Genomic DNA, 18,276 nt, shown 5'->3' with positions numbered 1-18,276 from the left:
TTGCCTTGCCGAGACTGGACCGCGCGCGGCCGGCACCGGTGCAAGATACGCACGGCCCGCACCTACCCATGAAGATATAGATAATTAGATATCACAAGCTCGATCATTTTCGATTTTCTCACGCGGTTCAAAATCAAGCCAACTCATTTTCTGATTTTCTGACGCGGTTCCAATCCAACAAAAATCAAGCCAACTCGCTTTCTCTCCCCGCCAGACTGTCGTTTTTTTTCCCCCCGCATGCATGCATGTCATCTATTTAGATGTTTCCATTTTGATTGGAAAGAATCCGGCATAATGAGAGTTTAACTTTTTTTTAGAGACATAATGAGAGTTTTACTGCAGAACACTAATTTGCGTCGCTGGCTGTTTTCTCAATGCTACCGATCCAACTGGCGCCCCAAGCCCAAAATGTCACGTACGTACACAAAACATTTAAAACGGCCTGGCACTTGGCAGAAAACACTTCCCGTGCACGACCATCCTGTTGCTATTTTCATACGGTTCGTTGTTCTTGCTTGCACATGCTTTTTCTGTGATTGTTTAGCGGAGTAGGCGTCAGGCCTCGGGTTGTTATTAGATTTTTTTCGCAGTGGCGAAGCATCAGTCGAGCTACCATTCTACGCTTCTTTGCCGCTAGCTGTATGCGCTGGTGTTCTTTGTGTGTGTTTGCACAGGAGTAGATGTACCAACCGGTGTTCACTAGAGTCAGAGTGGCACAAGCTTTTCCCCAACAATGACTTATAGCTTGCATCGTCTCTAGGCTCTGATAACGCCCCCCTAGCATACGCAACACAGATTATGCATGACTTCTATCAGCAATTTCGTTTTGAAGCCTTCCGGACCGCCATGTCTTGCTTCATGGCTAGTACTGTACAGTATGCCTGGCCGCAACCAGTTAACATTGGAACATAATAAAAAAGGATCTAGTGGATGCCTTTTTTTGCCTTCTTCAATCTAAAATCGGAAGGTTGCACCTGGTTAATGAGGCTAACATTTTGTGCTACTGAAGAAGGTGAATGCAATGACATTGGGCGATTATTGGCTAATCAATCTGATGGACAGCTTCATGAAAATGATTACGAGAAGCAGGTTCCTTTCAACAGATTGGCGTTGAGGCTTAATATGAGCTGGTCTCATATTCACAAAATTCATTCATAAAAGGAAGATTTATACATCACAATTTTCTTTATGTGAACATGATTTGCGTAGCAAAAAAAAAAGACGAAAATTGTAAGGCCTACACACTATAAGGCCTTTGACTCCATAAATTTGCCCTATCTCCTAGAAGGCCTAGAAGCTTTTAGATTTTGGCAAAAATGGAGAAACTGAATGTCTACACTTTTTTGCACGATCGGGTCATTGCACCAATTTTTCACGAAGAAAGAATTTTTTTTTTCGAGATCGGGATATAGCCCGTTTTTCATTAAGCAGACGAGAATGGTCAATAGCAATCATGGCAACCTCATCTCCCAAAAGTGATTGTAAATGAAAATGTTGCAGAACCATAAAACAAGCCGGTGGTCTAAGACGAGGAGACCCATTGTCACCAATGTTATTCATCTTAGCAATAGATCGACCCTATGTGAAAAATAATTGAGATGGCAGCGCAATTCAACATTCTTGAGCTGGTATTGCCCAAAGCGGCCCATTTGTGGTGCTCCCTTTAGAGCAAGGTCAATAATAGAGCCAATTGCTTGACTATAAACTAAGTGATTGGAACCAAGGTATACAATAAGTTGTCTCATACTTGTTTCTAAAACACTTTCTCTTTCCTATTCTTCTTTGCAACACTTGCTATTTGGGCCCACCACTACCTATGCATCTATGCCTAGCTTAGTGTTTGTATGAGAGCCAAGCTATCTCCTATCTTCTCTTCTCTATATCAGCATTAGCTTTACTATAAATCTATTATTATACCTGCTCTTATGTCAATGAGGTGAGCGTTTTTGCTAACCCAACCACTACGGACTTGCATGCCATGTCTTACAGCATCTAGGAGTTTCATGCAGCTAGAACGGTATTGTGCTATGCGTGTGTGAGTGTGGCTTGTTTGCAAGGGAGTCGGCAGACTGCAGTAGCAATGCATATGTTGACCGTGCTAGCTGCATGGTGGCCGTCGGTCTAGCGTTACAAGTGCACGTGCAGGTTGCATTGGCAGTTTGGCACCTGCTGGCTGGTCTCATAGGCCGAGCAAAGGCATGTTAATTGGGCACTAGTTGGACTTTGGTCAAGGTGCTGGTAGTGGTAGCTGAGTAGGAGAAGGCCCATATCCATATGGCCTGCTGGTTTGGTCACGGGAAATAAAAGCAAAGAATAATGGGTGGTTAGAGTCCATTAGCCTTTATTAGCCTATAATTAGTTTATGTTTAATATATTTTCACAAGGTGGGCTAATTTTTAGCCTTAGGATCCAAACATGAAGAATGTAAGATGTATTTTGTAAACCTGTGCAATAAAGATCAATTATTTGCTAATTGATGGGTTGGTCATCTTGTTCATTTGCTTCTCTATTTGCTCTTTTGATTTGCATGCCTAGCTTTTGGTATCAAACGTAAACTTTTTTTTTATCTATATAAAAATTGTGCTAGGGCATCAAGTTAGTGATCTAAGATAAGAAGTTTCATTGATTAATCTATATCATTTTCCGTTTGCATTTCTGCCTCTCTCCCTCCTAGCCCACATATGCCTAGCCGTATAAAAACTGTGCTACGGCATCAAGTTAGGCCTTGTTTGATTAAATGTTCAAAAAGTAGAGGCCACCTCTACGAATCTATGATCTCCAGGAATAAGAACCTGAGAGAGGAATTCGGCTAGATGGCATTGCCAAGATTGCAATGTCGTGGCTTTGATTCTCTCTTCTTCCTCAATACCTAGGCTATCTAGAAGGAGCGCAACCGCAATGCGAGGACTTCCAATGGAGTCTCGACATCCGCTGAGCGCCTTAGGATTAAGTGAGGCTTGGTGTCGAGCGGGATACCGGCAACTCGGGGGCTCTGTTGGTGCTAGCTTGATTCCTTTTTGATCAGTCGCTTTTCTCTATATCACGTAATTATTTAACCAAAGTAATTGGCGTCCTTCATTCAGGGTTAGGCTCGGTAACTCTCAAATTACCGTCGACCCCACCCTTGTAAGAAGACTCTAAATACATGTCTTGCATCATCGTGAAAAAGAGAGAGGAACTCTGGGCCTTCTACTTTTGGTGGCCTAAGTAGGTGTCATTGTCGATCTGTGTTTTTAATTAAAAAAACTCTTAAATTTTAGTTTAGGAACATGTTGCAAGTCGTTTCGGAGTTGCTCTACCCTGTTTGACCACGGGTTTCCTCTAGCATGTGATACATCAGGGGATAACATTTCCCAAACACAAAAGGGTTCTCTCCATGTTGATTGAGAACACCAGCATTATAAATCCAGGAATCTGGAGCAAGTCCATCTTGTCACAGCTCCACAAGGCCACAAGCTAACCAAGGAATCTAGAGCTATAGGCCGCGCCAAACACATCCTACAGTGTTTGTAGGTGAGAACGAACAAGATTAACCACCACCAAAAAAGTGCCTTGCGAGCCTACCAAAACAGGGCACACACACCCGAAATAGCACAAGACACGACCAGCCTAAAAGCTCATGCAGCGGCCGTCAGGGCGGCGCAGCGGACCTAACCTTATGCTCCTGTTCCTCGCCAGCGCCAAAATCTCTGAACTGAACAGTGATTACCAGCTAGCCACCAGTTCCCTGAAACTTCACTGTACTGTCGTCCTGTAATGCAACATCGTCATGATGACTGCAAAAACTTGATCGATTCCGAATAATCTTTTCAGCTCTTGGTTTTCCTTCGCGCACGACAAGAACAGCAATGTCAAAGGCGGCAAAAGCAGATGTGCGGGGGCAGAAAATGGCAGCAATACGAAGCTACAGGACGGGGACTCACGTTCACGGATCGGCTACCTGTGGCGTCGAGGCAGATCACGGGTTCCTCGTCCTGTTTCGACACAATTATGGAGGTCCTTCTCGAATCTCGACCTTAGCACTGGGCGGAATCCTGATTAGTACGTGCAAACCGTTGTTTACGATGGGAGATTTTGGTGTATGCTCTCCTGTGATCGAAGGTACCCGTTGGTCCAGACGCTTGAGATCTCTTGGCCGTCGAAACGACAATTCTGGTTACATGAGTAGGGACTCCATCCCTTGATCAAGTCTATTCCAACGAATCAATCATAATGCTCTCTGGTGGTAGTCCAATTTGAGAACTTGTCAACTTGGGGATCTGAACAAGTAACACTGATCCACTTGGTGTTATTTATATTTTCAGAAAAACTGAGTGTGTTTTATCGCCTGGACACTTCAATCACGCAAGAGTGATTGGTAAAAAAAGCAAAACTTGAAGCGATTTGAGTCTGAGAAACCAGCTGCGTTAGCGTGTAATTTTTATCCCATTTTTTAACTTTTTTCTCGGGTGGCAAGTGGGCAACAGCTTGACAAAGTTGGGATACTACCTAAAAGGTAGCCAATGAGTGAAGTGGCCCTGATCTATCATTGCATTAGCTACTTTGTTGAAGTAAGCCAGTTTTCGTCAGCTAAAGCAACAAGCAGATTGGCCAAAGAGCCACGTGCATTTCTCACGACATATACAGTCGAAGGACATTTGCTGAAACATGCTTGGTGTACTTCGACACAACGAACTGAATCAATCCTCAAAGCAAACTGAAGAATCTGATATGTAGATACGCAAAGCAGCCTCTGTTATCGTCCTCTGAATTTCTCTTCAGTTCATGGCCGAACACAAGCAGTGCAGCTTGTAGCGACTTGCTAGTTGCTACGATGACAGAGTCATGCTAGCTGAGTTACCTCGAGTCCTCGACAACGATGGCATCTTCCTTGCGAAATGGAAGTATGACAGTTTCTTCGCAACAGCGACTGGAAAACCGAAGCATTTTCATAAGAGTGTGACAAAGACTTGTGTTTGGCCCTTGCCGTGCAGTCTCCCAAAAACCAGTTATCTGTTCGGCAACCACACAAATACTCGTCATTTCGTCAATACAATGCACATGTTCGCCGGTTCCCCATGCAGTTTTTTTTTTGCGCTTGTGGATCACCAATTCACCAGTCTACCAGCTAGATGTGACGCGAAAGATCCAGTATAATTTGAGCAGTACAAAGATTGCCGGGTAATCTGAGGTACCCTAGCAGAAAACCCGTGAAAAGGTTGCTAAAGCCCAAAGGCCAAAGTAAACGATGATAACAGGCTAGGGAATCAGGGGTTTTGACTGTTGCATGTAGCAATGGCTCTTCTTTAGCGAGAGACTTGAGCTTAGGCTCAACTCAGTCCTCAGCTTTTGTGGAAGGACATTCCTTGCGCGCCGTGTAGGCATTCGGATTTGGTACAACCACCATCGCATTTTTGGGATAATAACTGGAGTAACTTTTTTTTTTTTGCTCTCTTGATGGATCCAGGTTCCCGGTTGGCCCCTTTCTCGCCTCTATAAGAAGAACCCCCCACCTTCTCTCCAGCCATCACAGCAGCTCAAACACACAGAGCAGCATCACACTCCTCTGCTCTGCCTCTGCAGCACCACTAAGAAAGCGCCCAAAGAAACAGCTCAGGGCGGCGATCGCTATGGCTCAGGGAAGGGGCAGTGCGACGCGGGGGCTTGCCCTCGGCGGCCTGCTCGCCGTTTGCCTCCTCCTCGGCGTCGCCGACGCGGCCACCCACAGGGTCGACTGGTCCTTCAACGCGGACGGCTGGTCCAAGGGCAAGAGCTTCCGCGCCGGGGACGTCCTCGGTGAGTAGTGGCCAATGTTCGCTCAGCCGAATCAGAAAATTATTCAGCAGTATTTTTATTTCATAATAATTCAATCAATCGTACTTTCTACTGTTATCAGTCAAACGAATAGCTTTGATGGTCTCCAACTCCAAACAAACGCTTATCATAGCCTTTTTTTCTCCCCGCGTGCAGAGTTCAACTACGACCCCTCCGTGCACAACGTGGTGGCCGTGGACGCCGGCGGCTACTACGGCTGCCGGCCCTCCGGCACGTCGTACGGCTCGGGGAGCGACCGCATCACGCTTGGCTCCGGCACCAGCTACTTCATCTGCAGCCTCAACGGGCACTGCGGGATGGGGATGAAGATGATCGTCAACGCTAGCTGAGCATGCATATGCCCGGCCGGCCATGCGCATGAATAAGTGCTGCTGTGTCATCGGTGGGTCCGGCCGATTGATCGTGCAAGTGCAAGAACTCAATCGTGTGGTGTGGCAGCGGGGATATACCGGTTCATGTGTTTTGTATGTATGCGACTGGTAGGTCAGGAATGATGTACGTGTGGGTAATGGGCATGCATGTTAGTAAAGCGTACTGCAGCTTTGTTGTTTGTTTATCGAAGCAGTGGCCTCTTTTGTTTGTTTAGTAGAATCTTTGCATGGAATGGAACAGTGAGATACTGGTTTTGAGCTGTGATCATCTTCGCTGAATGCTGGTTGCTGGAATGCGCAAAACAACATGAAAAGATGAAAAAGGACCCATTTTTACGCTAGATATATGCCCGTGCATTGTATGAGGCAATAAATATATTCTCGCATATACGACAATGCATGTAGCTTGTGGACTAGACGAAAATATTAAGAAATCTATAATTTTAATTACATAAAAAATATAAAGTTCGTTTTGTGATATTTGTCACCTATATCGTGTAGATCTAGTTCCTAGAAACCTAACAAAATTTGTCTATTTTTTCTAATACTTTTGTGATATATTATTATGCATTTTACATTTTAAGCTAATTTGACCATATTAAAATAAATAATTAAAAGCCAATAAACAATTTTGCATTGGAAACCTTAAACTATTTTCAAATTCATTCAAACTTTCTCTCTCTCTCTCTCTCTCTCTTTGTCGTCGTTTGTGGCAGGGCCTCAGCTGCGGCATCGTCAAAATGGTCTTACTCAACAGGAGCTTGTAGCATGGTCACTACACTGTGGCTAGAAGATTTATTTCAATGATCACGTCATGTGTTTGAATTCACTTTGGAATCGGACTTTGTACTATGACTAGTCGCATGCCACCTTAACTTGTACTCGCTTCATCCCAAATTGTAAGCCACTTCAAGAATCTTGGAGAGTCAAACTTTTCAAAGTTTGATCAAATTTATATGATAAAATAATAATAATTATGATATCAACTAAATATCATTAGATTCTTCCTTAATTATATAAATAATTATATTTTTATAGTATACTCACTTTACGTTACAAATCTTAGTATTTCACTCTATAATTTTGGTCAAATATGAAAATGTTTTGACTCTCCAAGATTTTTGGAATGACTTACAATTTGGATGGAGGAAGTATGCTAATATGAAAACGCCGACTAGTCAGCATGCTACCTTAACTTGTATGCTACTATGAAAACGCTCGTAGTCCAATTTATTTGGAATGGGACTCTGTACTATGTTTGAACATGTCGCTCTAATTCTTATAGTAACGAGAGATTTGGTCTGTCAGGTCCCTAGAGATGGTCTGCGAGCAATGTCAGACAAGAAACATCCCCCTTCGATATTTAAAAAGTAAATATATTCATACATTACAACAGAATCATTTTTTTACCTCAAATACGCCATCGATTTATTAACAAACTAATAAAAGGCCAAAATAATAAAAGGCGATGCGGTAGGGATTTTTTTTTTATACTCCCTCCATCCCAAATTGTAAGTCGTTTGACTTTTTTACCCTAAGTTTGACCACTTGTCTTATTCAAAAAATTTGTACAAATATAGTCAAATTTAAGTCATTCTTGAAGAACTTTTATTAATAAACCAATACACAACAAAAAAAAGTAATATTTTATACAAAACTTTGAATAAGACGAGTGGTCAAACTTGATATTAAAAAAGTCAAATGACTATGGATTGAATATTAGAGAACTTATTTTTTTGAGAAACGTATATTAACATTAACAAACTAATAAAAGGCCCAAATATACATTGGAAATACGTAACCCATCCCCAAGCAAAACTGTCGAAGTAAACTCATCGGCCGATGGGCCATATCGAAGACACTAGCGCACGGCCCAAGAAAAATCCCTCGAGTCCGGATCCACCCCAGGCCCAAACGTCCAGCCAATCACGTGAGCACGGACACGTCTCCACTGCGTGTCCCATCTCCACGTCCAATCCTAGCTGCTCGCTCGACCGCCCCACCTGTCAGCGACGCGGTTCCCTGCTCCTAATTCCCAAGTCCGAACCCACTGTACGACGGGGGTGGGGAGGGATCTCGTGTTCTCGTAGACACACGCCTTCCCCGATGGCTCGCGTCCTCCACCGCCGTCTCCTCCTCCTCGCCGCCGTCACCTTCGCCGTGGCCGCTTCTCTCCTTCGCCCAGCTGCCGCAGTGCGCCCCTTTGTTTTGGTTCTCTCCGGTGAGGATTTCCTCAAGGATTCGGCAACCGCGCACCCGTCCCTCCCCTCTGCCGACTCCGCCGACGACGACGGGTGGGACGACTTCGCCGACGATTCGCCGGCCGCCGACCCGCTCCTCTCCCCGTCATCCTGGGTCCCCCTCCTCGACCCAACCAGCCCTCCCCCCTCTGGCGATGAGACGGACTCGCCTGCCGACGGGCTCTTCGTGGCGGGCGCCCGCGCGATGCTCTCCGCAGCGTCCGACGGGGACGACGCGGCGTTCGCCACGGCCGCCGCGCAGATCGAGGCCGCGGCAGAGGCGGGGCACCCGGGCGCGCAGTCCGCGCTGGCGTTCCTCACCGGCGCCGGGATGACGCGCCCGGCATCCCGATCGCTCGCGTTCCTGCTGCACAAGTTCGCCGCCGACGCGGGAGATCTCCAGTCAAAGATGGCCCTCGCGTACTCCTATTTCCGCCAGGAGGTGAGGTGGCCAAGACCGTTTGCTTTTATTCACTCGTACAATCTGCGTACACAAACATTACACATTTACACCTTATTTTTACCACATCATTGGGGGTTCTTAATTTTACCACATCATTGTAGGGTTCTTATTTTTACCACAAACGTTACACCTTAGAGAATCAAATTCCCTCTTCATCATTGTAGGGTTATATGTAATGGTAGGTCTACAAATTCTTCTCTAGAACTAATGCTTTCCGTGACACAAAATCATCTTACAAGTTGGAGATAATTTAAGGAGCAATAATCGAGTTGATGAAATTTATCAGTACTAACCATGATGTTTTTTTTTTCTTAAGTACCAGTGAGCAGCCTTAACCATTTTTACTCTTTCTATCTTGCATCCAGACATTGAATGTCTGATGCAGTGTTCTCTTGTAAATTGTTGTGTTTCTTTTGATGAAACAGAATGAGGGATAGTATTTTACCTTAAAAATATTCAGTTTAGCTTCTTGCCCTAGCTTTTAATTCTTTTTGATTGCTTTCATGTATTGCACAATCTGTAGTTATCGCAATAAGGTTTACTTCATATAAAAAAATAGTGCTTGCTCAATCTAATTCAATATAATTTCTTAGCAATCCTCTGGATTTATCATTTTGTGATGGTTTCTACACTTGTTAATTGTCATATATATGCTATACTAGTTATTTCTAACCTAATTATTGTCATGTAGCATGTTCTACTCCAGTCCACTCTATTGGTGTTTAAATTGGGCTCAACTTGTCAAATCCTATCATTTTAATTTTCAGATGTATGAAGAAGCTGTTATACTATACGCTGAACTTGCAGAAGCTGCCCTAACAAGCTCCTTGATATCAAAGGAGCCACCAGTGATTGAACCAATCCGTCTTCACAGTGGGACTGAAGAAAATAAAGAGGCCTTGAGGAAGTCACGGGGTGAGGACGATGAAGATTTCCAAATCACAGAGTACCAGGCACAGCGAGGCAATGCTGCTGCCATGTACAAATTAGGGCTTCTGTATTACTATGGACTACGTGGGCTCCGTCGTGATTATGGAAAAGCATTTCATTGGTTTTCTAAGGCTGTTGAGAAAGGCGAGACACGAGCATCGGAGCTTCTGGGTGAGATCTATGCTAGAGGTGCTGGAGTGGAAAGGAACTATACCGAAGCATACAAGTGGTTGGCATTTGCTGCAAAGCAGCAACATTACTCAGCTTACAATGGATTGGGTTATCTTTATGTTAAAGGCTATGGGGTGGAGAAGAAAAACTTGACAAAAGTAAGTATGTTGGAACTATACCGATACAATTGCATATCTATAGCTGAACATTAGAAAACTTAAAACGCTGTTGGAACTAAATGTTTCCCATTTACACTTTTCTTTAGCCTCTACTGTCCTTTCTTAATTGTCATTAAAATTTGTAGGTGATTATCTGTACTTTGTTTTGGTAGATATACTTCTATGCGTGACTTATCTGTTGAGATGTACTTAAATGAGTGACCTGTTAATAGCAATGGAACCGTTCATTCCACAATAGTACCATTGATCTTGTCAACATGATTTTTCATACTAACATTACAATGCATAATTGTTATGGAGCAAAACTTGAGTGTTATTGTTTATTTTTCATGTTTAATTCATGGTGTCCAGCTTCCATCATTTTATCCTAGTAGTCAAGAATAAAACATGTATTGTTACAGAAATACCATGTCCCTGGATTCTCTTGCTAGTATATTATATTTAGGGGGTCATATTTATAATGTCTTGGAGTTTGGGGTGCCCCCTGTTTTAGGTCTCCATGGAGACACGTTGTTGCGAGAAACCTTTCAGTTATGCACTCTTAGCTGTTGAATACTCCCTCCATTCCAAATTGTAAGTCATTCCAAGAATCTTGGAGAGTCAGAGCATTTTCACGTTTGACCAAAATTATAGAGAAAAATACTAAGATTTATAACGTAAAGTGAGTATACTATAAAAATATAATTAAGAAAAAAATCTAATGATACTTAGTTAGTACCATAATAATAATTATTTTATAATATAAATTTGGTCAAACTTAGAAAAGTTTGACTCTCCAAGATTCTTAGAATGACTTACAATTTGGGATGGAGTGAGTAATTGCTAGTGTTTGTGAATTCGTTCAATACACCTACACAAGTATATTTGAACAGGCGATCATATTAGTGTTACCTTTATCTGTTAGTCCTACAAGCACTAATTGTATGACATTCTGAGATCGACCAAATTTGATGCTAACTCGACAAGAAAACACCAATTACATGGGACATGTGGTCAACCACATACTGAATCTATGGCATGGCATGCCATGCCATGCGAACACGAGTTTTGAAAGTGGAATGGAGAAGTGGGTGAGTCTTATGGATTTTTGAGATAAAGACATAGAACCACTCTTTCAAAAGAAAGTAAGAAAAAAACCATATATTTTTTTTTCTAAAAAATGCAGCAGAGCTGTGTATCTTTTCATTATTAAGAAGATAAAGGAAACAAAGGAGTGTGGGTGGGGGACTGGGGGGCGGTTGTACCTAAACCGTATACTAGTACACTAGGTTTGGCAACTGAGGCACAAAATGCAAGTAAAAAATGATTCACATAATATATCTAGCCCAAATGCTCATGAACTTAGGAACTTACCATCCTTTTTGTTGTTGCAGGCAAGGGAGCTTTTTGAACTTGCAGCTGAGAATAAGGAAGCCGGGGGACATTATAACCTTGGTGTGTTGTATCTTAAGGGTATTGGCGTAAAGAGGGATGTAATTAGAGCATGCAATCTCTTGCTTCATGCAGTTAATGCTGGGCAACCAAAAGCTATTTATCAGGTGGCAAAGCTGTTCCAGAAAGGCATTGGTCTTAAGAGGAATCTCCATATGGTAAATGACTAAGCTTCTTTTGTTGCATTGTTGGTCAAAATTAAATTGTGACTGGTAACTAGGATGCCCCATGAGCTTTGTGTGATCAGATCAGATCATCCTGATCCCTGGTAAAAAGGCTTTAGGTAGAAATTTGGTTCATGAGTTATATATAAACACAAAGATTGTGTGCAACGTTGCCTAATCACGTTTGATATTGATAGGTCTTTTTAGTTTTCTTGATTGATCCCCTGAGGGTAGGAATTGTTTGCTTACATTGATTCTGTGCTTAGTATTTTAGTGTGCAGAGACAAGGTTCTTCCATAAAACATAGGTATATCCGTGTATGTACATACTTTATTGAGTTGAGAATAGAAAATCACATATGTAAGCAATATCATCATTAAAAGCATAAATGGTTCAAGACAAACAGAAGTTCTATTTTCGTCCTTCCTCCCCCGTGAGGATAATCCAAAGTTTGCTGTGCATTCACTCTTAATAACATAAGTTGTTTTGTTCAGAACTGTTTGTATATGCCTCAAGAGTCTTGTATAAGTATTTCAGAATTTACATGGCTCTGAAAACTTGACATCTTGACATATGCTTGCAAGCATCATTGCCTGCTTCCTGCCGGAGTAGCAGCTCACTGCAGCCTAGTGACTTTCTGGTGATGGTATTGTTGCCTGCTGTGACCTATCTCTTATAGTACCACTACAGCCCCCTTTGGTATGGCTCCTCATTCTCAAAGAGCTGCTCTGGCTTTGGATGAAGCTGTACCGAATGAGTGTCAAACGAAGTGCTTTGCAGCTGGAGCCCAACCCGTTTTTGTGTTAGCACGAGGGAGCAAAAAATTCTAGCTTTGCTGAGCTCCCCCCCCCCCCAGGCAAAAGATGGGTGCAGCCCTCACCTCTCTCTCAGCGCACCTCTTTTCTATCTCAGCCCATGGAGGGGGAACAAGTTGCGGCAGCCAGCAAAGTTGGCAGGAGGAACAGACATGTGGAGCTTCAGGCAGAGGGGTCCTGTAAGCTAATCAAACCTCTATAGACCACACCCCAACCCGCAAACACACACACACACAATTATTTCCCCATTGGAAGTGAACTTTGGTGCAGTTTGAAGTATCAGCAGTGACGGTAACTTGAAGTCTGGGTGTCTTGTCATTGGGAGCAGAAGACTTGCTCCTGCACTTATTTGGACATGTGGTGCCAATGGGCTGCTTTATGGGCCAATGGGATTAAGGGAAGGAATTTTAGTAGGTTGGGCCTTTTGTGATTATTTGACCCATCTTACATGCCACCATAACAATCCTAATGACATTCTTTTAATAGCAGTCATTAAGTGTCCAGCCGCCTTTTAAAAGCAGTAATTGAGTGTACAGTGCCAAAAAAAATCATGGGTTATTCTTTATTTTCTTATCATGAACATTTGTTTATTTCGTATGAATATCACTTTGAAAAGTAGGGTCAAATATAGAACTCATGTGTCAAATAGGTAAGGGTACAATGGACATTTGACCCCTTCCATCCATTTCTAAAAAAACAGGAGAAGCTGTTTTGCCAAACGTTTGTCCACATGTTTCTGCTCCACTAAAGAAGCTGCTTCTCTAGAGGAGCCAGAGCTGTTTCAGAAGGAGACAGAGCCATGCCAAACAGGCCTGTAGACATTACGCTAATTGCTGAAATACCATGGTGTGAGGAATTTTTGTCACATGCACATCCATTGGTCATATGAACACTGACTTCCTTCTTCAGATATGGCGTCTTGATTGTTTCATCAGGCAGCAATAAACCCCTGTTCTTGTTCCTATTTTTGTATCTTGATAGTGGTACATGCCTTTACCTTTAAGATCTGCACATGTGTTTTTTCATTTGTATAGTTATAGTTGAATTATAAATTTGTAAAAAAAAGAAGGCGTACATCATACATGCTGAAATGCATATCTCAATAAATAAGACTTGGAGAAATCCTCTAGTATGCCAATTTGATTGATCTTTTTGTTACTAATCTGTTAATAATACAAATAGGGAAACATGAACCAACTAAAGAAATAACTTCTGATGCCTCAATCAATCAAGTATATAGTCATCTTACTATTTTCTTGTTTCAGGCAACAATGCTGTACAAGTCTGTTGCTGAGAGGGGACCCTGGAGTTCACTGTCCAGATGGGCTCTGGAGTCTTACTTGAAAGGTGATGTTGGAAAAGCATTGCTCTTGTATTCCAGAATGGCAGATCTTGGATATGAGGTTGCACAGAGCAATGCTGCCTGGATTCTGGATAGGTATGGTGATCAAAGTATTTGCATGGGAGAATCTAGTTATTGCACAGATATGGAAAGACATCTTCGTGCACATGCTTTGTGGTGGCAAGCATCCGAGCAGGGTAATGAGCATGCTGCTTTGTTGATTGGCGATGCCTACTACTATGGTCGGGTATGTACTACAGTCATCTGACTTTTTAGAATACATAAGTTGGTTAGGGCTGCTTGTGCTAGAATTTTGAATCTTTATACACTCCTTTTGGACCGTAGCTTTTTTGCTTAGTATATCTTCAGCGGGTTCACATATGTTTTTTAAGTATTTGGGGCTCTTTTTTTTTTGATAAACACTATTAGTCTACCTGTTAGCAAGATCATTGTGTATTTGACTGTTTGTACAATCATTTAAAATACGATTAACAATATATTGATTTGAAATTATGAGTATCAGAAATTATTTGAATATATGTTGCAGTTACTGATGACTGATGTCATCAATATGAATACCTTTTTCTGGCAACTTATGCATTTGAACAAACCAAATGTCAATGTTTTCTTAGGCAGATTTCAGAAGCAAATTATTTATATAAGTGAAATATCTCCATGTGGTATTTCTTGGAGAATCTGCATTTGCTGAGAAACTGGCAATATGGCATCACCTACTTGTATTTCTCTGTTACAGGGCGTAGCAAGGGACTACGAACGTGCAGCAGAGGCATATATGCATGCTCGGTCACAGTCTAATGCTCAGGCTATGTTTAACCTTGGGTACATGCATGAGCATGGTCATGGACTTCCCCTTGATTTGCACTTGGCAAAAAGATATTATGATCAAGCTGTTGAGGTGGATTCAGCTGCTAAACTCCCTGTCATGCTTGCACTAACAAGTTTGTGGCTAAGGAAGAACTATGCAGACAGTTTTTTGGTAAGACATTATTTTCTGTGTGCAGTAAGTACAAGTTATATGCTACTGTGTCTTTCACATTGGATACCTTGTTTTGTGCTTTACGGCTTCACTTGAAACATGTATAATTATTAATAGTTTGTGCCAAAACTCTTTCCTGTATTAATTCCCAATGGGTTGCTGCTATTGATACCTTGTAGCTATCGACCAGTTCCCAGTAACTTACTCCCTCTGTCCCTGAAAGCTGCAACTTCTAGAGTTGTCCTAAATCAAACTTTTAAAACTTTGACCAAATTTATAGAAAAAAACGCTAAGATTTATAGTACCAAATTAATACCATTAGATTTATCATTGAATATATTTTCATAAGATACTCATTTTATGTCATAGATATTGATGCTCTTTTCTATAAATTTGGTCAAAGTTAAACAAGTTTGATTGGCACGGATTCTAGGAGTTGAAGCTTTCAGGGACAGAGGGAGTATATCAAATGTATTCAATGAACTTTAGTCCCCAGTCCATTAAATGATATGTTGGGAAAGCCTTATAAGTTATTCCTATATATTTGGAGTTGTCAAGTGTCATGATTATAATGAAGAAGGTTTAAAACTGTTAATCTAAAGTTACTTCGAGTGGGATTAACTTGCTGAACATACTGATGTTAAACACACTGGTATACAAAGTATTCCTTGAATTTCCTGTCCCTGACACATGCATACTTGAATATTGTTGTTTTGTTGCCCCATATTTTGGCACTTTATTCTGATTCTGTGCTCTTTAGCCTTTGTTATCCGGTTTCCAGTACTTCAAAATTCAAAGTTATTCCCTCTTTCCAAATTATAAGTTGCTTTGATTTTTTTGGTACATCGATTTTGCTATGTAGACAGATACATAGCAAAGTCGATGTACCAAAAAAGTCAAAGCGACTTATAGTTTGGACTGGAGGGAGTATTCAAGAATTTGATAACCCTTATGTCCTGGTTTGGATAGTGAATTTTTTAGCACAATCCAAAGGGATTCAACCTTATATTGAGACAAGCAGTAGTGTGATGCCTTGGCATTGATAAGATACCTTTAATAGTCTTCAGTTGATGAACTTTGATTGATTTGTGGAAATAAAAGTGAAACAAATGAAATAACCCCTTGTGTAATGAAGTTGGAGAAGATCTATGGATAGTAAGGTGTCTTGTGCAGACAGGAAGAACTTTGATCCCAGATTTGAAACAGTCAAAATGTGAGTCTATGATTCCAAAGATATGATGCAGCACAACTATATTAATTTGGAATTTTGGTGAAAGTTTTTGCACAAGATTGGAAAGTACTTCTAAAGCAGCCCAAGAAAGTTTTGGGCAAATTTTGAAGCATTGCAAGCCACTTGGACTATTTTTCTGTTCATTATTTTGATTATTTTCCCTCTAATTAACTTTGTGGCTTTAAGGTTTGGGTCAACTCTATTCTTCTATAGTACAATGCAAGAATTTTTCCCCTTCAAAGGTTCTTTGGAAAATAAAATGACCCAACATGCCCCAATTCGTGAGCTGCATTTTGTTTTGAGTATGGTGTCACATGTTGTCTTGCTTAGGCTGCACTACATGAACAAGGCGATGTTGAGCCTGGGTCCTGTTGTATGTTGATGTGCTTTGTAGTTTTAGTTAATTCATGGCACAAGTGCTTGGATGTATTCGTTCTTGTTACCATATCGGCAATTGTTTTGATTAATAAATTCCAAATTTCAGGTTAATTTTATCGATTCACTTCCAGAAATATACCCTGTTGTTAAGGAATGGGTGGAAGATGTTCTCATGGATGAAGGGAACGCAACAATTTTGACTCTCTTTGCTTGCCTTGTAACTGTCCTCTACTTGCGGGAGCGTCAAAGGCGTCAAGTTGCAGCAGCCAACCCCCAACAACCTGATGATGTGGCCATGTAAATGTCAGTTTTCATGACATGGGCAGACCTGTTGCTTGAGGTACATATAACTATTCTTCCAAATCGACTTTTTATGAATTTCTACATAACAAACTGTGCTCATGTTGAAGTTGTGGACCATATTATGGTGTTCTTCCAGGGAATTGGAGACGTAAAATGATAGCTCCTTGACGTGACTCATGTACACTAAATTGAGTAGGGACATGAAAGCCGCTGGAAACTCGGACAATGTTTGCTCCCTGGTGAATATTCAGCTCTCCAAGACTTAGGGAGCTATATGCTTGTAAAGGACAACAATTCTTGGAAACTGACTGCTTAGAAATGTTGTTTAGAAATTTCACAGATGTTCAAAAGTAGACTTTTTCCCCTTGTGTATTTGCATAGCCATCGAATTTCGACTAGCACACGGAGAATATATCTGGAAGAGGCAACTTTTGGGAACGGATAACTTTACATCAGCATTTAAACACAATGTATAGTTTTCGTTGGATGTGTTAATTGAAAAAGGGCGGTGCATATTGGGAGAAGAAGTTTGCAATAGTATCCATCAGCGTTGGAAGTTGCACATTGTTTGCAAGAGTCCGAAAATGAATCTTGAAGGGTTGAATGACGACGGCAGCCGCGCGCGCGGAGCAGCCGTTTGCCGGGCGACAGAAGTGAATGTCTAGCGGTGCTGTCGAGGCAGGCCTAAGCCTTGTTTAGTTGTAAAATGAACATCGTAGCACTTTCGTTTGTATTTGACAAATATTGTGCAATTATAAACTAACTAGCCTTAAAAGATTCGTCTCGCAAATTATAGTCAAACTATGCAATTAGTTATTTTTAATTTATATTTAATGTTTCTGTGCCGCAAGATTCGATGTGACGGGAAATTTAAAAAATTTTGCAAAATTTCTCATGAACTAAACAAGGCCCTAGAGTAACCGTGTAAACCATGACCAACCTAATCCAATTAAGACCTTGTTTGGATGCTGTCAAATTCATCTTAATGGCTCAATCTGTATATGTATTGGGATGGATGGATTAGGGTGGAATTCATTTAGTTCAAATCTAACCTTTTGGAACCCGTGAAAACCTGCCCAAATCACACTGGGATACTTAGGCCCGGTCAGTTCTGCAGAATTTCACCAGAAATTGTTCCATTTGATCAATGCTTATACAAGTTTGCAAAGCAATTCCAATATAATTCATTGTAGGCAATGATTCCATGCCAAATGAACGAACCCTTGTTTGGAAGCAAACCAGAAGCCGCCAAAACCAGCCCATGAACAGGGCTATCTACGGCAACGATGACTGAGAGCAGCTCCAACGTTAGAGTATTTTGCGGAAGAAGTTGGAGTAAGGCCTTGTTTAGTTCAAAAAAATTGGCAAAATAAACATTATAACATTTTTATTTGTATTTGATAAATATTAACTAATTATAGACTAACTATGCTCAATAATTCATCTC

The 18,276-nt window shown here is 41.5% G+C and overlaps 2 protein-coding genes across 2 annotated transcripts; both read left to right on the top strand.

Annotated features, from left to right (window-relative positions):
- LOC8078825 (basic blue protein) lies at window positions 5,500–6,445 on the top strand. Its single transcript, XM_002468108.2, has 2 exons — window positions 5,500–5,775; window positions 5,950–6,445. The coding sequence occupies exons 1-2, from the start codon at window positions 5,610–5,612 to the stop codon at window positions 6,141–6,143; spliced, it is 360 nt and encodes a 119-aa protein (XP_002468153.1). The 5' UTR covers window positions 5,500–5,609; the 3' UTR covers window positions 6,144–6,445.
- LOC8054310 (ERAD-associated E3 ubiquitin-protein ligase component HRD3) lies at window positions 8,216–17,353 on the top strand. The gene is made up of 7 exons (XM_002468107.2): window positions 8,216–8,867; window positions 9,656–10,147; window positions 11,542–11,757; window positions 13,844–14,167; window positions 14,675–14,917; window positions 16,633–16,866; window positions 16,966–17,353. The coding sequence occupies exons 1-6, from the start codon at window positions 8,292–8,294 to the stop codon at window positions 16,825–16,827; spliced, it is 2,046 nt and encodes a 681-aa protein (XP_002468152.1). The 5' UTR covers window positions 8,216–8,291; the 3' UTR covers window positions 16,828–16,866; window positions 16,966–17,353.

Source organism: Sorghum bicolor, chromosome 1, assembly GCF_000003195.3.
Source record: "Sorghum bicolor cultivar BTx623 chromosome 1, Sorghum_bicolor_NCBIv3, whole genome shotgun sequence".
NCBI lineage: Eukaryota > Viridiplantae > Streptophyta > Magnoliopsida > Poales > Poaceae > Sorghum > Sorghum bicolor.
Note: the sequence above shows the minus strand (reverse complement) of the source record. Positions and strands in the feature narration are given on the sequence as shown.